The sequence below is a fragment of the Eumetopias jubatus genome, unplaced genomic scaffold (assembly GCF_037043125.1).
Source record: "Eumetopias jubatus isolate StellerSeaLion01/CBP00866 unplaced genomic scaffold, mEumJub1_p1.0 scaffold_11, whole genome shotgun sequence".
NCBI classification, from domain to species: domain Eukaryota; kingdom Metazoa; phylum Chordata; class Mammalia; order Carnivora; family Otariidae; genus Eumetopias; species Eumetopias jubatus.
Window position 1 is genome coordinate 116,758,555 of NW_028274817.1, and position 19,403 is coordinate 116,777,957.

The 19,403-nt window shown below is 44.6% G+C and overlaps 1 protein-coding gene across 3 annotated transcripts; it reads left to right on the forward strand.

The window, feature by feature from the left end:
* The first annotated feature begins 359 nt into the window (after positions 1-359).
* Positions 360-18,984, forward strand: GEMIN8 (gem nuclear organelle associated protein 8). 3 transcript variants are annotated; one of them, XM_028115038.1, is made up of 5 exons: positions 360-467; positions 4,019-4,099; positions 8,228-8,272; positions 8,852-9,290; positions 18,428-18,984. In XM_028115038.1, exons 2-5 carry the CDS (start codon positions 4,058-4,060, stop codon positions 18,682-18,684), a joined length of 783 nt encoding a protein of 260 aa, XP_027970839.1. In that variant the 5' UTR covers positions 360-467; positions 4,019-4,057; the 3' UTR covers positions 18,685-18,984. The 3 variants fall into 3 exon arrangements, with proteins under 3 accessions (XP_027970839.1, XP_027970840.1, XP_027970841.1); XM_028115039.1 differs by having other exon boundaries at positions 8,234-8,272; XM_028115040.1 differs by lacking the exon at positions 4,019-4,099.
* The last annotated feature ends 419 nt before the right edge of the window (positions 18,985-19,403 follow it).

Below are 19,403 nucleotides of genomic sequence, written 5' to 3' on the forward strand. Positions count from 1 at the left end.
AGAAAAGAGGAGGAAGATAAGAGAGCTGAGATCAGGGTGAAAAGTCGACAGTCAAGGAACTGGCCCAGGGACGAGGGCGGTGCAGAAACAACCCTCGTCTTCCCGCCGCGCCAGACCCGTCACCCGAGCTACAGGTGCTAGACCCGGCGCCGCCAGGCCGGAGCCGCGCCCAGACCCTTGTCCCATCACCCTTCTCCGGACATTCCCTACGCTCCGCCCCGGAAGGCGGAGCTTCATCTCACGGCAGTTTCCACCCCCACACACACGTGGCGCAGAACGCGCAGCGGACGTGGCGTCAGCGGCGCCGTGCGCGGGCTTCCGGCGCGCGTGTCACGTGATCCTCGCCGGAAGTGCATTTCTGGTCTCCCGGGCAACAGCCCCTCCCTCCCGCGCCCCTTCTGTCTCCTCACAGGAAATAGGCCCCTGCTCGCCCACCGCCCGAGATCCGCCAGCAACGAGCCCACGAGGTGACTCCGGGGACGGCTGGGTTTCCTTTGGGGAGTGAGGGAGGAGCCTGGAGGCCCCGGAGCCTGGCTTCCGCAGATGCCGGGAGAGCAGAGGGCTTGCCTGTCACGTTGTCGTAATTAGCCTCATCTCGCGGAGCCTGTGAGATTCCTACATCATTGCTGGTTAATTGTGGTAGGGGACTGGTTCCAGAGACTCTCAGCCGCCGTGCTTCGGAATCACTGGATGACTTTTAAGAATTTTGATGCCCGGGGGCCCATCCCAGACCAATTAAATTCGAATTTCTAGAAGTGGGACCCAGGCATCGGTATTTTTTATTAAACTCCCCCCTCCCCCACGTGATTCTGAGGTGCTGAGTAACAGTGTGTTAAGCTAAGTCTGGATGAATTCTGACTTAGGCCATACAGCCCAGTACCTGAACCAGAACGTCGCCCAGAGCAGCCTCATCCTTGGAGGGATGTCTGGAATATTGGCCCGTCTACTCAAAACTTGGGGTTTTCATTATTTTCCCCTCACACTTTGACCTCTGTGGGAGGTCAAAAATTTGGGTGGAAATTATCTAGAGAACATTCGGCACCTGTGGTCTTTTATGCGCCTTACCTGTGGAGGTGGAGAAGGTCTTTGCCCACTTCCTCAATAATTAAGTGGGGTTGAACCAGGGACCAACGAAGTACCTTTTAGCTCTGAAATCTTGGGAGTTCCCTTAGTACAGATCAAATGGTTCTGAACAATCTTATCTTTTTCAAGAATGATTTTTAAGGTTGTGTCGTAGGCTAGGTTTTGTATTCAGCTGTTTTGCACCTTAAGTCAGAACATTACTAGAAAGTCCAGACCAAAGATTAGTAACACTTCTGGGCTTAGTTACTCTCAGGATTTCCATGAATTGTGGGGTGGAGATAACATTTGCAAATACAGTTTATAACAGCCCCTTTGGGATGGCAATGACAAGAGATAACCATGTATTTTTAAAGATCATTGGTTAGTGACTTGGGATAGTAACTTGGTTACTATCATTGTTTAGTGACTTGGGATAGTAACTGAAGACAGGTTCACAGTAAGGTATGCAGATGTCCTCTGTGTCCATTGCTGTGCTGGGAAAGTATATAAACTAAAGCTCCAGAGAGACATTTTCATTCTAAAACTGTTTTACAGATGGTGAAGGATTATTTTGGGTTTTAGGATCCAGCATTTAAGGGTGGGGTGAGATAAGGATGGGGGAACATTGAACAATTAAGGCCAGGGTGGAGGCTGGAGAGATTACAAACTAGGTACAGAACTCTTGGACCCCTTCTCTCCAATAGGAAATTAAAACAGTTGGACAAGTGAAAAAAGAGCTTAACTGTGGTTGACCAAAGAGCAGATGAATTAAAAATAGTTTTGAAAACATATTAATGTATTTAAACGTCTGCTTTCCAAAAAGATCTGGAGCTTTACCGTTACTTGAGTGACTAGCTACTCAGTTTATTTAGGGAGGGCGGAAGGAGGAGGAGGGACTATTATCAGGAAACAGCAATCTCACCAGCATCCAAAGGCAGGAAAATATAGCTATGGTTTTTATGCTGGAAGGAAAATAGGAAATTTAAAAGAAATAGATTGCAGAATCCATGCCTACAAGTAATTGATTAAATGAGTGGGATGTAGTGAGTGCCATATAAATTCAGAAAACAGCGATTAAATGGAATTACCATGTATGTGTTTACAGAGGTAAACTTGAAATAAAGCTCCTAAAATCTGGTGGCCTTAACCACTTTAAACTAGTCGTGGTTTTTGCTAATAGGCTCTGAGCTTGCATAACCTGCCTGTTTAACCCTTAGTCCTTTACAGTCACACTAGGTTTTGCTTTGTGAGAGAGTAACTTGCAGTGAATTGAACTTAACTGTTTCCTCGTTTGAGCTGGATTACTATTATGTCCTTCTTTGTCATCCCCGTTTTCAACTCTCCCATTGCCTGTTGTGTTCATGAGTCAGAGGGTCCACTTTGTTTTTGAGTGGCCTCATAATTCACTTAAGATTTTGACTTTAGCCACATGGGGATTTGGTGAACTTGCAAATAAATCCACGCACAAATCCATCACCCTGCTGACAAATTAAACAATGCCGTTCTGTGGGTGGAAAGTTATTTGTATTTAAAAAAAAAAAAGGGAGGAACACTTAACTACGTCCTATCGGTCTTCCTCCTTCCCCATGCTGGGCCTTCCTTTGTGACACCCTAACTGCAACATCCAGAAGAGAGTTTGGGGTTGAAGGAATGAGAAGGAAATAAAACTTTTTTGGCTCCCTCGCCCATCAGTTTTAACGATGGTTGTTAGAGACGTGTGGGCTCTCTGAACTGGGTAGTATGTGCCCTTGGGGGAGGCCTGTGTCTGGCCATAAGACAAGAGCCCGGACTCCTGAGGGTGGGAGGACGGACGTTCAGGCTTGAGCCATCTTTGTCCGCATTACCCAGCAGGGGCCGTGCTAAGCCACGGGAGGGAGCCCGTGAGGGCATCAAGCCAATTGAAACTGCCATCAGGCAGCTGGGGGTGGTGGGCAGGAAGCAATGCTGTCAGAAAACCTTTTATTATCTTAGTTGAGGAAATTCCTGTTTGTGTATGCATTATTGGAAGACATCTTCTCTGATAGGGTTCTTACTACATATTCAGAAATTCCTTAGAACCCCAAATGACTCAATTCTTGTCATTTCCATTTCTCATTGTACCTTCATTTATTTTGAGCAATTGCCAGCATACCCCCTTCTACCCTGAAATATGTACCGAAGGCCTAAATTAGATCCTCCAAATTATGTGTTTGGTTCAGAGAACTAAATCACTGGGAGCCTTATCAGAAAGGTTTGACTTCAGGGGCTTTAGCCAGCATAACTCAGTGACTGACCTCCAGTGTGTTTCTATGCAAAAATCAAAGCAGGTGAGTTTTTATGTATTTAATTTTCAGGATTCTGCTGGAAAAGGAGGATAGAGAGGGAAATCCAGTTGCGGAGCGTACACTATGGTTTGAGGGGAATTTGTGTTTTTATTTTATTTATTGGTTGCGATGACACATCCTAGATCCTATATTTACAGGAATAGAAATACGCAGTAAAAAGAATACGTACGCCGTCACTACCTTTCAACAAAGCCACATTAGTTACTTGTGGAATTTTTTAATAACTTGATGGAAGTAGTTGGATTTTTTCCATTGAAAACGACAAAGCTCTTGTCTGTTATTCCTCATGTATATTTATGCATTTAAAAATACATCTCCAGGATAAGCAGGTTCATTGAAGAATGCGTGTGTTTTTTAAAAAAGGCTACGTGGGAAACTCTATGGTTCAAGACCCAGAGCACTGTCTTGCCTCTGGGCCCCGGGCCTCGGCAGTGTTTCCTGAATGACCTCAGCGCTGTTTTTTTCCTTCCTTCTCTGGTGGTTGAGGACAGACAATGAATTCGGCCTCTGTGCCCGCCCGGGCTCAGCTGGGTAGTGACTATTATGCCATTGTGCTCGCTGGGGAGGGCTGCCGGTTTGGTGGCACTGCAGGTCCCAGCCTGCCCTGACATTGCCATCCTCTTTTCTTTCAGCTCTGCCATCCCGTTAGGAGGGAAGCTGCTGTTCAGTCCATGAAGACGTGTGCCGGAAGAGTAGGAGGCACTCCCAAAGAGGTGGCAAACGAAAGATAAAATTAAAGACCTTTGAAAGGCATCTAAATCTGCTGTAACCATAAGCTTGCTTCTCTTTGAACTGGTGGCTGAAAGTGTTGCTTTAATGTCTAGAATTAGTTTCCTGTTGGCTTTTCAGAAACCCAGGCATTTTTCTTAGGTCCTAAAGTTCTCTGTGTGGAAAGAGTAGCCAGTTTGAAAAAGTTCACAGGACCCATTCTTAGAGGAGGCTCTCACTTTCCCTTAGGAGCTAACTGATGCACTTAGCAGGAAGGGATTTGTATTCCTTCTTCCAGGGAAGAGACTCTAGGAGCTCTCTCCCGCTTCGCATCCTTGTTGGGTTGCTGTCCAGCCCATGGCAGCTAGTAGGGTCTCCGTCAGAAATCATGGCACTACGTGTGCATTCTAAGCCCAGTTGATTGCAGGAGTTTGGTTTTTTTCTAAATTAAGTCTTTAAATATCTATGTAGATCTTTAAGAAATGGTCCAATTTCCTTATTTAGTCATGGAGACAATTCTTTTGTCCCAGATACTAGGAACTGGTCACCCACATTGCTGGTGGTCATCACCACAGTTGTCTTGCTTCCACTAGGCTTACTCCGAGCCTAATCATTTATGAGACGAGTGAGAAGCACAGAGTTCCTCCACGGTTTGCCAAGTGGAGAGTTGGCAACAATGAGAACCCCCTGTGTACTGAAAGCAGAGTCAGTGCAGCTGAATAATGTATTCACACGAAATAGGGGCTGGCCAAGGATGGCCCACAGCTTGTTTTTGTTACTGCCTACTGGAGCTAAGAATGGTGTTTACATCATCAAAAGGTTGTTTTTAAATTTATTTCTTTGTAAAGATTTTATTTATTTATTTGAGAGAGAGCACGAGCCAGGGAGCGACAGGCAGAGGGAGAGGGAGAAGCAGACTCCCCACTGAGCAGGGAGCCCGATGCGGGGCTCGATCCAAGGACCCTGAGATCATGATCTGATCCAAATGCAGTCACTTAACTGACTAAGCCACCCAGGCGCCCCGGATTGTTCTTAAATTTAAAGAAAATGAAGAATGTGTGACAGAGACTGTATGTAGCCCACAAGCCCAAAATATTTACTGTTTGACCCTTTACAGAAAAATTTTGCTGGCATAAAATATGAAGAGTAATGCTGGAAAGACAAGCCAGTAATTATAAAGCTGCGTGCAAGCTGCTACTCCTTTAGACATATTTTTCTAGGGCTTCTTTCATTTGATTTCTGAGAGCTTGCTTAATTTGTCGTTCATTCTCGGGAATTACTTTTAATTGAATCTGTAGGATTTTAGGAATCTTCCAGTACTTAAAATGTAAAAGAATATGATACATAGGTTTTGGAATTTGGGGAGGAAGAATAATAAAGCCAGGGGTGAATGAGCATATGTGGCACACAGCTCCGGGACTCTTAACTTGCCGGAGAATGGCAGCAGATTTGATCGTAACTGTCCCAGCGGCCAAAACAGGAAAGCACTATCAGAATAAAATCGATGTCAAAGATGCCCGTATTCCATCGTTAAGATAAATTCAGCTTTCCTTAATGGCCTGGGTCCTGAAAGAGTCCAGTGCCTTAGCTGACTAGTTGGTCTACTTCATAGGGCACTGGCGCACCAGGCTGAATCAGAGCTGGTTGTGCTGCAAACCCTAGAATTGGCTTTCTTCAGCCATCTCAGCCCACTGTCCTGGCTTCCTCTTGCAGAAGCGCTTAAGGCATTGCCTGGTGTGATCTCTGAGACAGTGTAACATGGCAGCCCTTCTAGCAAATTATTTGTCTAAATCAAAGGCATAAATAAGTAGCCTCTCCTCAAATTAACTCTCCATGCCCCCTTTTAATCACAGCCATTTATATTCGAGCAGCCTGGTGAACGTGATGAATTACGCTGGAGCCTCTTAAACAGTTACCTACTTGATCGCGCATGCCTACAGCTCTGCAAAGTGGAACCTCTCATAAGCCATCTTGTACATTTTCACAATACTGGTACTATTACTTTTAAAGCCAGGCTGGATTTTCCCAGTTATAAATAAAAACGGGATTTCCGAAGGTCTGCAGTAGTGTTCAGTTACAATAGTGTTTATGGCATATTTGAGGCTGAATCCAGACTTCCCAGTTCAGGACACTTAATATTTACCTTGATCTGGTTCTAAGTACGTTTTATGAGGCATCAAAGTCTGGATTCAAAACTCTTAATTTCCAGAACACATGCAGATGCCTCCTAGACTTTTCAAATTTAATTCTTATGCTACTTGTTAATCTCTAAAACAAATTTGATTAATAAGACACACATGGTGTTCACTTTAATGGCATTACGTGCTGCAGGCTCTCAGAAAAATATTCAGATTTTGGTGATGCAAATACGAAACTGGGCTGGAATGAATTAGCCACTTACAGGCTGCACCTTACAGTTTGGCACTCAAGTATGTACTGATTTCTACTGTAATTTCATTTGTGTTAGTGTTACTTCTCTGGGTGGTTAACCCCTTAATTGTATTGACTTTTATATTTCTTCAGTAGCTTGTAAAGCACATAGGCAGTTAGCCAGGTTTTCAGATAATTGCTCACGTTTTAAACCTTTAAATTATAGTTTTAAAGTAATGTGAACTTAATTTACACTTATATTTTCACTGTGTTGGTTGGCTTTTTTCCAGTTTATTCACTGCATGTGTGTGTATTCCTGAATTTAGAACAGGGAACAGGAAGTGTGGGCTGTGTTTAAAATAAATTTACAGAAGATCGGGTCAAACCTCTTAGAAATAGTCTATTGGAAAGCCTATTATATTTTAAAGAAAGTGAACGGTTCTCTTCAGGCTAAATCTTAAAAGATGTGGTCAGTTTAACATCTGAGTTTTCCACATTAACCATAGCAAAACATCTGATAGAGATTACAAAATAAGTTTATTTCTTAAGGCTTAGAGATTTTTAAATTCTGCCCTCTAATTAAGTGAAGGAGGAAAAATAGGCCTCCTTCAGTATCTGAGTCCCCAGAGTTTCAAAACCCAAGTAGCTGTTTGCTCAGTATCACATTGTGTTAGTGGTTTCATCTCACAGATGCTTCATTTCTCGTGCATTTTAGGATATTACTTTTGTTTTTTTGTTTTTTTGGGGTTTTTTTAGTTTCAATTTAATTTTTTTTTTTTTTTTAAGTAATCTCTACACCGAGTGTGGAGTTTGAACCCATGACCCTGAGATCAAGAGTTGCATGCTCTACCGACTGAGCCAGCCAGATGCCTCAGGATATCTTGTTTAACTTTTTTTTTTTTTTAAGTATATTCTGATGTATGCTGGCATTTTAGTAGCTCTGAAGTCCTGAACAGGAAGGAGAAAAAATCGTTTTAAATAGTTCATAGAAGGTACAGCTGCAGATGAAACTTTACCTTTAGGTATCTTCTGCCATATCAATACATCACAAGCAGGTAGATAGGGGAGAAAGGGGTAAATCCTGGCCGAGCAAGGCTCTTGAGCGAGGGCGTTCTATGCAGGCACTTGGTGGAGAGTCTCCATGAAAGTTTCTCCTGCAAAGACGCAGAGTGGTTAGGCAGGGAGAGTGTGGTGTCACACACTGGCTGAGAGATGCTTACTACAGTCCAAACCAAAACAAGGCTCATCTGGGGGCTTAAAGCCCAGAGCACAACCCAGGCTGGAGAGAAATCTCATTTGGAGAGGTTTCTCCAAGTCCCAGATCTGAGGCAAGACCCAACAATGATTTCCAGTGAGTCGGCAAGATGTATTCTGTTCAAGCCGTGGGGACATCTAGGGTTAATTTAAATAGGCATCAGCATGAGTTAAGGATTAATAAATTAAGTAATAGTTGTATGTTCTTAGTTCATGTTCTATATTAATATTTTTTATACAGGTACTAGCTGCTAACTGTGGTTCTTTCCAGTCTACTTTCAATAGGTAAACAAATATTTGAAAAATGCAGTGTCCTTTGAGCCACTTAATCATACCTAAGGGGATCCCTCCCCAGGTGCCAGGGCCCTATAGTGTATGTTGCGTGAAGATCAGGCATGGTACTCGGAAGAGGCAACCTCTGAGGAGCTGCTCTGTAAACCGTGAAGTAGCCACAAATATCACCCATGTGTACTGACCCAGATGTTTGAACTGTGGTTGTTCTTTCCTAGTTTCAGTGCCCATTTGGACATCCACAATCAGAGATGGCAGCAGAGGTAAGATTTTCTTTTTTAACTCATGAGAAAAGGGTAAATTTTAGCCTTTAGAGTCTTGGTATTCTCATTCCATGATGGAGAAGACCAAAGAAACAAATACATCCAAAAGCTAAAAGTAAAAGCACCATTGGGTAGGTTGCTAGACAGCTTTTGTCCAGGCACTGGGGAGTGGGCCAGACCAGCAGATGTTAAGGGGGTAGCAAGGGAGGGACCAGAAAACATTTGTTCATGTGGTTCGTGGAACTAGCCGTTTACTTACAGTGGGTAGAGAGGGCCAAGATGGTTGACGTCAGTATCTCTCCCTACATCTTATCTGAAAATGATAATTACTAGCCTCTGTCCCCACTTTACTGTGGCCATAACCTTAAACTAAGTCCTGTGCGTACCTCACGCACATGTACTTGGTGTCCGTTGTGGGCATGGACCTGTCCTGTGTCCTCTTTGGCCCAGTAGTAGCATCCTGATGTAGTCGGTGTTTAGAAGATACTCAGTAGATACCTGTTGTTTAGTCGAATATTTGAGGATTCTCTTGAGGAAGAACTGTGTGGTATCTAGCCTCCACCTCCCTTTATTCTGTAGGTGGCATCCTGGAAAGCCACAGAGCCTTGGTCTTTTCATCCAGTATATGCAAGATACTGGCGACATTATCATCAGGCGATGGCCTGGATGCGAAGCCACCACAGTGCCTACAGGAAGGCCGTGGAATCGTATTTCAGTTGCCCGTGGTCCTTCCCTCCTGCAGCTCTTCCCCAGAGCTCTTACGCTAACATGGCCAAATCTCCTCGGCCCTCTCGTGACCATCTCCCGGCTTCCACGGACTCGCACTGCGGTTCTGCGCATTCCAGAAGGTCTGGGCAGCATCCACCAGCCCGCCCAAGAGAACGGCGAGCTTGGCCCACCCCAGAGGAGGCGGAGTCCGAGTCAGATGGGGGCGTGGAGTGCGACCTGAGCAACATGGAGATCACGGAGGAGCTGCGCCAGTACTTTGCCGAGACCGAGAGGCACAGGGAAGAGCGCCGTAAGTGTGCCCCCGGCCCTGCGCGTTTCCTTTACTTGCCCTGCCTTGTGCATTGTCTTCTTCCCTCAAGTTACTTTATAACTTCCTCACATTCCACATCCGGTCCCACCTCAGCTCTGTCAGTTTCCGGAGGCATTTTAATACAGGACTTTTTTTTAGCTTTAGAACAAAGCTTGCGCCAGTGGTACCTCTGCCATCTACTGAGTATCAGACAGCAGGTGGGGGGTGGGGGGAGTGGGCACAGGGGTGCGCCTGTGTTCCCTAATCTATGCCCCCGCCCCTCAAGGGCATTCCACCCGTTTCACAAATGAGTCCGGCGACCCTTCAGAAGGTTGATTGACTTAATTCCATGGCACACGACTAGTAATTAGCTGGTGGGATTCAAATCAAGGTCTGTCTGACTCCCAGTTCCTGTGCTGCTTCCTCTAGCACAAACTTAGGGATTAGGTTTTGTCCCTGAGACTGCTAGGTTTTTAACATACTGCTGTCACCTCACTGGTACACGGCTCTGAGACTTCCCTGGTGCTGGTGAGCTACCAGGTCTTAATTATTCAGCACCATTCAGAGTAGAGGTCAGCGTGAACCTAAACAGTCAGAAAATGTCTAGGACTCGAACCTTTCTGGTTTGATCCCATGCCGAAGCAGTCTGCTCTTAGGGTTAGAGAAGCAAAGCAGGAATTTCCTTTTTTTTGATTTCTTACCAAGTTGCTACAAAGAACTAGAACTGCTTGTTGTGCTCTCCTTACTATGAAAATTCACCAGACTGTTTACATTTGAAGTGTCTCAAATAGATACACAAATGCTTTTCTCTTTGTAACCCCTATGTAGTCTCAATATTGTTTTTATTGAGTTCTAATTATATGATATTTTACTTAGGATTTTTTTAATAGAAACAAACAAGATAAATAAAAAGAAACATAGAAGTCTGGGGATGGGCAAGTTTTGGTTTCATCTTTGATTGATCTATGTTTTCCTGATGATGGGCTTATCGATCCCCACGGGGTACCAGGAACTGAGCGGTGGGCTGTGTATGAAGTATCGTGCCCTTTAGTGTCTTAAAAGTTTACAACGATGAAGGAGAGGAGGTGTTCAAGCATGTCCACATTTGGTTGGAATGCCATTTTTTATAGCTTTTGAAAAAATCTGATGGATGTGGGGTTTCTTTCTTTTGTCCTTACCATAGGGTAGAATGACGTGTTTTTCCCACCAGAGAGTGATAACTTTTATGAGAGCAGCTCTAATTAGGGATGGAAGCAAACCCCCGTCATCCAAAAGGCCATTTTGAATTATCTGCTAATGTAAAATAACTTGATAGATAGTTACTCAAAAAGTAGATGTGATGATAATGAAAATAAAGTAACAAAATGTGTCTTTCCAGCGTCAGCAATTCAGTTAGATATGGCTAAGAACCATCCCTGTTCCTCCTCTTGCCTTGGTCAGGTAGAATTCTAGGTAAGTTTAAAAAAAATATAAAAATTACCTGCTAAGTCATGCCTGGCACTTAATACTGTTTTGAATGAGTGAATGATTTCAGTATTAATTACGAGCCTTAAATCAGAGGTTTTCAAATATCCCAGAAAGTGCTAAATTTCCTTGTGTGGGGCATTTTACAAAGTGAGTTAGGTTTTGAATGCCTTATAAACTTTATGAACTTCATATTTTGTTTTATATTATTCCCAAATCTGCTCAGTTGACTTCAGGGCTCCAGATTGCACTGTTATCATCACTGTTGTGGGTTGAATTTTCTTCCCTAAAAAAAAAAAAAAAAGATTTGTTGGAGTCCTAACCTTCCCCACCTCCAACCTCAGGATGTGACCTTATATGGACATAGATAGAGTCTTTACAGAGGTAATCAAGTTAAAATGAGGTCCTTAGGGTGGGCCCTGATCCAGTATGACTAGTGTCCTTATAAAAGGAAACATTTGCGCACAAAGGTAGACATGCACCCAAGGAGAAGGCCATGTGAAGACGGGAGTTCTGCCACGGGAAACCAGGAGAGAGGCCTGGACCTGATCTTCCCTAGGGCTTTGAGAGGGGGCACGGCCCTGCCCACACCTTGGTCTCAGACTTCTGGCCTCCAGACCTGTAAGACGAGAAATTTCTGTTATGCTAAGCCACCCAGTTTGTGGTGCTTTGTTACAGCAGCCCTAGGAAACTAATAACAATCCCCCTGTGAGAATTTTCTTTGTCCCAAATGCAGTCTGTGAGTGGGACATGAAGTGAACTCCACAGGTCTTGCCATCCCTTTGAAGAAACTGGTGCATACTTATTTTACCATGATCTAGACAGCAAACCAATAAAAAAGGGAGTTTTGTGAAAACCCATACAGCCTTCATCTTTAACCTCATTCTTTAATATACACATCATTATTTGTAACATTATACCAAGCAGGCTGTGGCAGAACGGCTCCCGTTACAGAGTCCTGCCTGCCTCCACCACTTATCAGCCAGAGGTTCTTAGCTTGTGGGTCCCCTACCCTAATCAGTCTGTGCCTCAGTCACCTCACCTGGGACTCACAAGGTCCGAATTAATGGAGTGGTAATTATGAAGACTCGATGAGATAATAAAAGTTAGAGAACCATGCTTGGTACGAAGTCAGTGCCCAAGAAATGTTAGTTGTTACGGTGAGTTGCTAATTATTCATCCTTTAGTGTGGATTATTAACCATATACTGATTTTACTCGGATGCTGTCAGTGTTCATTAGTGCTTGATTGAGATTCTGCACTATCTTTAATAAAGATGTTATGTGGCTTCAAAAAAAAAAGTCATTTCTGCTCTGCACTTTTCAAATTCTTAAATTAACTTAGAATATTTAAAAAGCAAAAGAATTAAAGTTTTGGTGTCGATCCAATTTAGTCGTTAACACAGTTTCATCAAAGTAGTCATTAACACAACTTTTAATCCATTTCAAGGACATTCTTGCCTGAGATGACAATATAGTAAAATACAATGGAAAAATGAACCCACTTCCATATTACTAATAACAGCACTAAACACATTGAGCTTCTGCTTCTTTGTGCTTTGTAAATGTATAATTGTAGCATAGTTGAAAACTGCTTGTCACAGGGTCTCCGCGATGCTTTTGTGTCGTGCAGTCTGCCCTGAAAATATTATCAGGTCTTTGGGAGATGTGGACATTGTCTGGCAAGGGCGAGAACTTGCTGTGGTGTCAGAGTCTAATCTGACTGCTAAAGATTTAGAAGCTGCTGGGGCCTGACACTGTACCACCAAAAACAATTATTTTTTTCACCAGCACTTTTGGTGGTGGCCTATAGGATGAATACTGCTCCATACTGTTCCTTCGAGCAGTACTGAGGGATGGAACTCAGATGTAAGCAGTGGGAATGCCCATTGTGCTCTCCAACCCGTTACCTTGACTAGTAATGTTCATGGAAGTTTAGCTACATACACAGTTGGGATATATTTTAGTAGTGATTAGGGACCTAAGTAATGTGAATACTTGGCTAAAGTTGTTTTGTTTTGCTCTTTGAACCACTAGAAGCTACTTATTCAATAAAGGCAAATTCAGCTTTGAGTATGGATCATCTAGAGAACACAGAATTTTATGAAATATCACTTAGCGGGGAAAAATATAGCTAAACTTGATTTTATTTTTTGGTATTATTCACTTCCACGGGAATATATATATATGTTACATAATTCATCATCTGAGTGTTATTTAATATTTTCTTAGAATAAAATCCTTCATACTGGACAGCATGTTCTTGTTTGTGATTACTGCTCTTCCAGATAATCTCTAACATATTTTAATGATAGCAAAAAAATTAAGTAGGATAAATAACCCCTGTGTGGTGGGAACAGACATGCTTTTGATTATGTTATATGTCATTTCCTAATGAGATATTTCCATTATTCAAAACTTCACTGGTAACATTACTTATGGGAAAGTAGACAGTTATGGAGTTTTAAAGGTCAGCTGTGTTTTCAGTTATTTCTTAGGAAAAATGTTTATTGTTAGGTTAAGAAAAGTATCATGTTTTAGTCATAAATGACAATCAATTGAGACTGCAAGGTTATAGTCCTAGTACTTAGAAGGGAAATGAGTGAAAGTTATCATTCCCAGTGGAGAAGAAGACCCTCCGAAATGAACGCCACCACTGTTGTTTCAGGCTTGAGCCAATCAGATTTTATCCCCTGTGTTTTGGGGGTAACCGTTGGGTCAAAAGAGAGACATATTCACAAAGAGCTTAAACCCAGTCGGGAAGAGGAAACAAAATCAAATTAAAACTGATACCTAGAAGAGCCGTCTATGGCCTGGTCCATGGGTACTTTTGCAGTGATGAGTAGAGCCAGTGAACTCAGCCATCAGAGAAGTTTCATGGGGTATTGGTGGAAAATGGAGTGTGCTCTAGGCTTTGAGGGAGGGGGTTAATTGGGATCAAGAGAGAAAGAAAGGGGATAAGTCCACTCCCCCACTTAGCACTCAAAGTGCTTATCATAGGGCCCGGATGTGCTTTTAAGAGTCTCATGCTCTACCGACTGAGCTAGCCGGGCGCCTCCGGATGTGCTTTTAGACATTTGATGGGAGACATCTGCTCCATCATGTTGTATCCACCGAAGCTGGAAGGTTTAGACCAGTTTTCATGACCGAACCTTCGGTCAGTCAGCTGCAACCCCATCCAGTTCGCCCTCAGTCCACCCTCTGTGGAAAACCTGGAGGATACAGTGCAACGCATGGCTCAGTATTGAGTGAGCCACTGTGGTTTAGTGGGTGGGATTAAAGCGTGGCATCCTGTGACTGAGCACAGTTCCACCGTGTGTGTGTGTCTCGTTTAGTTCAGATGCTCGAAGTCCGGAAGACCAGTCGGTGGGAAGATGCATATAAAAGGCTGTGGAAAAGTGGAAGGGCAGGATGGAAATGCACTTTTATTCTAAAAGTAAAAACAGTAATTATCCACTGACTTCATTTGTCAGGGAGAGAGGGATGGGAGGTGAGGACGAAGGCCCAGCAGAAATGGCTCCAGGCCGGCTGGCGAGCACCTGTGTTCCGGGTGTGTTGCTGACAAGCCAGAAATGAGTCACTCGTGATATAAATCCAGACTCTGCTTGTGCTCGGTTGTGCTAAAATCATTAATTCTGGCAACATAGCAGAGAATACAATCAGAAAGACATGCTAATCCTAGAAAAATAATGTTCTTCAGCACTCATTTGTCTTAGTGCTTTGTCTTCCAAAATGTTCTGCCTTTGGGCTAATTATCTGTGGAATACTGAATGAATGTTTTCCTGCTATGTCAGGTCTTCTAAAAACCAAGTCACTCCTCATTTTGTTTTCCTTTGGAGAGCGTAAGTCCACAGTGGTAGTAGCATCATGTAAATTTATAGATTGCGGGGGAAAATATCAAGGTTATATGCCCTGAACCCAGACGGGATCCAGTAGCGTTTCTCCTTCATAGGATGTTACTGTTTTCTTGTTTTAGCCCTATATGCATATTAACCTTTATCTTAGTTTCCTAGGGCTGCTGTAGCAAATGACCATAAATTGGTGGCTCAAAACAACAGAAATTTATTCTCCCGGTTCTGGACGCCAGAAGTCTGAAATCAAGGTGTTAGCAGGACCCACTCCCTCCAAAGGTTCTGGGGCTTTGCCTCTTCCAGCCTCTGGTGGCTCCTGGCGTTCACTGGCTTGTGGGGACATAGTTCTAATTCTGCCTCCTTGTTTACACGGTTTCCCCCCTGTGTCTCCGTGTGTCCTTTTCTGTCTGTCATAAGAACACGCTCATTGGGTTTGGGGTCCACACTAATCCAGTGTGATCCCGTCTTGATCCTTAATTACATCTGCAAAGACCCTGTTTCTAAAAAGGTCTATTCTGAGGTTGCGTGTAGATGTGAATTGGTGGGGGGCGGCACACTGTTCAACCCGCTCCAGCCCTGTATTAAATCTGGAATCTAAAAATATATTCTGATTTGTATTAAAACAAGTTTCCATGACTGAATAGCCCATAAGAAAAAAAGTCCTGGGTAACATTGAGTCCCACAGCTGTTTCCAGTAAAAAATGATCGACTTCTCCATGACGTGGCACCTGTTCTGTCTGAAGTGCGATGTTCTCTTCTCCGTCTGGTTGAGCCCTCACCCTGTTTTGACAGGAAGAAAAACTGCTAGTGATTGAGAATCCTTTCCTTCGTTGGGAGGAAGGAAACAATAAATAGAAAACAGTAAGTGATGCCTTCAAACGAGTATATTCTGTTCTAAGGTTTGCTTGGTCCCCTAAGTCAGTATAAGCTAAAGTACTTTCAGATGCTAGCTGTAGCTTCCAATGTCCAGCCAGTCTGAGGGCATTTGGTTTTAAGCTGACTGGTTTTCAAATTTGTAGTCTAGCCTTAGGTCTTTTTGGTTTTTTTTTAAGTGTTTAGGTAAGTAGAGGCACAGTGACTCAGATGTAAAGGAACAAGATCAGACCCCATCTCATTGGTGCCCCCATCTCCCGCAGCCTCTCTGCTATGGAGGCTCTGAGTAACCCATGGGAGGGGAGCTCTGCCCAGTACCTTTTGAGACTTGAACGTCTGTTTCTCTGTCCCTGAGTTGTCATCATTTTTCTTTAACAGCATCTGGAAGAAACAGCTGTTTACAAAAAATAAGGTATGGCCTCTGTCCAGGCTTTCTCTCAACAGTCCTTTCCTGAGCACCTGCTTAGCGCCAGGCATTGTGTCCTCCCGGGGCTGGGGACGGTGGGGGGTGGTGGAGGCAACCGTGCTCTTTCCCCACGCATGACTTCCACAGGCAGGTTTTAGCACTAGCCGGTCAGTGCGGGGGACAGGCTTCCCGCCCCTTACGTCCGTGTTTTAGGGCAACTACCCACCATGCTGGAAACCAGGAAAGCTCCAAGCCTCTTGAGGGGCAGGGAGAGGACAAGGGTTGAGTCTTAAATTTTCATAAGGAAACCTGAACAGGAAGGAGAGACAAGAAGACGATTGAGAGCAGAGGCCTGTGCCTTTTATTCTGTTATTCTTACACAAAATGAGCTTCATTAGCTGAAACCCTGTGATGGTAACCCATGAGCATATGCCAAGTGTGAACTTGGAAAGTTGCGCTGGCTGTGTTGACCAGCGGCTACAGTTGGCTCGTATGAACAGTGTTTCGTTGACAGATGTCAACCGTAAGAGAAAACATCTCAATGTAGGATTGTTATACTGATTTCCTACCTGTTAAGATAGTTTTGGTCAGAAGAGTAGCAGAACCATGTTAAATTATCAGGAAAAGAAAGAGAAAGATGCAAAAGTAAGAAGGTTAAATTCACATATCCCAGTGGTAGAGAGCAACACTTGCTAAGATAGCACGGATCCGGTGTTTATTAAAACTTGTAAACGCAAGGACTCCAATTTAGACAGGAAGTTGAATATCCGCTGTGTCACTGGATCTGTCGGTGAGGCTGATTATAGTCTTGGGACAAATGTGAGAGGAAAAAGGACTGTGGTCTGGGAACCTCTGTCATCTGGATGCACAGGCTCTGCCCACCCACCCACCCCCACGGGATGGTTTCCTCCGGGCCTATGACGAAACGAGCCCAAGGACTGGTAACTGCCCAAGGCTCCCATAGGAGGCAGAGGGAACTGCTGTCCCTGGCTAATGTGGAAAGGCCACACTTTCAGAGGAGTGGTCTTTGGAGGGTGGGGGTACACAATCTAAACACCTGTGAGAACTGAACAACTTACATCCTGATGTTTCAGACTAGGCAAAAAGACCAAAACCGAGAAACGAATGCTTATTGACCTCCCGTTCATTTGCACATCATGCCAGTATTTTGGTTCAGTTCTGCCATTTCACGGGAAGTCAGCTACATCTCTCTTCTGTGCATAAGGGAACAGTTACATTGCACTTACTTGCTTGGCAGTCATTTGGCCTATCTGTAGGTGACCTCCCGGTGTAAGAAAGAAGCTGCAGATGTGCTAACTCAGAAATGGCCATCCACGTTTATCGTGTTCCCAAGTGTCCAAAACTCCTTCCTTCCATCTCCAAGGGGATATGTGCGAAGAACGAACTTAGGAGCGTGACCGCCTAGCCACAGACATATCTTGCTGCTCACTTTTGGGTTCCCTTCTACACTAAGCTATCATTCTGCTACTTTAAAAAACAAACAAACAAGGAAAGAATGATGTATGTCATTGTTTCATCCCCTATAACCACCTTCGCTCCTTATTCAGCAGCATTTCTCTCAGTCGTAGTAGCAGCTACAGATGCGTGCATTCTGTTTCTCTGTTCCCGACAGAGTCACTTACAAAAATCTGTCAGTTGGCTAAATTTTACCTTATGCAGTGTTCTTTTATTGATAATGTTATTTCTATATGCATAAAAGTAGGACTTGTTTTAGTAAAAACTATACAGGGGAGAATATACTGAATTTCTTCCTTTACAAGAATCCATTTAAATTAGTAGGTTTAAAATCCGGTAACTATCACTTGAAATTTGGCCGAAGCTAAGCTGTGAAGGGGAAAGATAAATCCCATCGTGAGGAAGTCGGCGCACTGGCAGTTCTGTTAATACAGCAGGAAGCTTAGAAGTCAGGTCTTCCATTGGCAGAATTGCCCTGGCTTGGCCCCGTTTCCTCGGGCAGGTGTTGAATTACGTGACTCCATTTCCTGGCGTGCTCTGTGCTTTGGCTGTGTGGAAGGATTGGGGATCAGGGCTGCAATTATATAGACACCGGCACTTGCTCTTTTCCAGGTGACTATAAAATCGGCACCTCTAACACGGGGCCGACTCCCCCCCCGCCCCCAGCACCTCATTTGTGGGCGGAAGTACTACTTCTTGCAGCCCTGGACTTTGCAGGAAGCATTTCATGTCCCTGCTGGCCTGGTACAATGTGAAACCAGGCGGCCCTTCCAGCTGGGCGGCTTGTGGGCAGGCCGCATAGATGAAAGGGACAGAACTGTATTCGAGGCTCAGTGCGGAGGTTTGATGGTGCTGGGTGACATGTTTCCTGGCGGCTTTTCACCGTGTCTAGCGGGGCAGCCTTAGCCTCCCGGATAAGCGATTGGTGCATTTCCTAGGCATGCGGGTACTGGTGTGCGGCCGATGCCTTAGAACCTAGTGAGTGCCTCGGCGGGCGCAGCCGGGCCCAACAGCTAGCAGCCGCACCCCGGGCTCACCTCCCCACCCCCCATGTCGGTTCGTTCTCAGGGCGGCAGCAGCAGCTGGACGCCCAGCGCCTGGATGACTACGTGAACGCCGACCACGACCTGTACTACAGCACCCGCCGCTCGGTGGAGCCCCCGTCCGAGAGGCCTGGTGAGCGGCGCAAGGCCGAGATGAAGCGCTTGTATGGGGACAGTGCCGCAAAGATCCAGGCCATGGAGGCCGCCGTGCAGCTGAGCTTCGACAAGCACTGTGACAGGAAGCGGCCCAAGTACTGGCCGGTCATTCCGCTCAAGTTCTGAGCCCGCGGTGCAGGGTACCCAGCCATCACCCCCTTCCTCTCGGATTCACTCAATCTCTCCTTCTGTGCATTTTCTCAGGGAAATTTCTCTTATACTGAGAAACAAGCATGTCACCAAAGTCCCAGGGGGCCCATCTCAGGGCTGGGTATAATACGTTGGCCACTTGAAGTCAGCAAGACATGTACTGTTGCCAACATGAAAGATTTTCTTTTGACCTAAAATGATAATTTCATATATATTATGCTTGGTTTTGATGTCACTAAGAATGTTCAGTTCATTAAAGTCCTCACTTAGAGAAACTGCCTCGTTTTTTGCCTTTTTCTATTTTCTTCTGTCCTGTCCTTAACCCAACTGAACTTCAACGCACATGCCTTAAATGAGTCAGATGTCCTCTCCTGCTCGAACTCCTTTAGCCCCCACTGAAAATGACCCAGTGGGACAAACACCACTTCTCTCCGATGTAGCGGTCAGTGTGCATGTCCTGTAAAGGAGCAGAGAGTCAATATTTTTGGCTTTGCAGGCCACACAGTCTTTGTTGCAACTACTCTCTTCCGCCCTTGCAGCTGAAAGCAGCTGTAGATGGTGAGTAAACAAATGGGGGTGGGTGTGTTCCAACAAAACTTTATTTATAAAAACAGGCCTTGGGCCAGATTTGGCCTAAGGGCAGTAGTTTGCGAACCCGCTGCTCTAATGGAATGAGAATAACCGTCTTGACATTT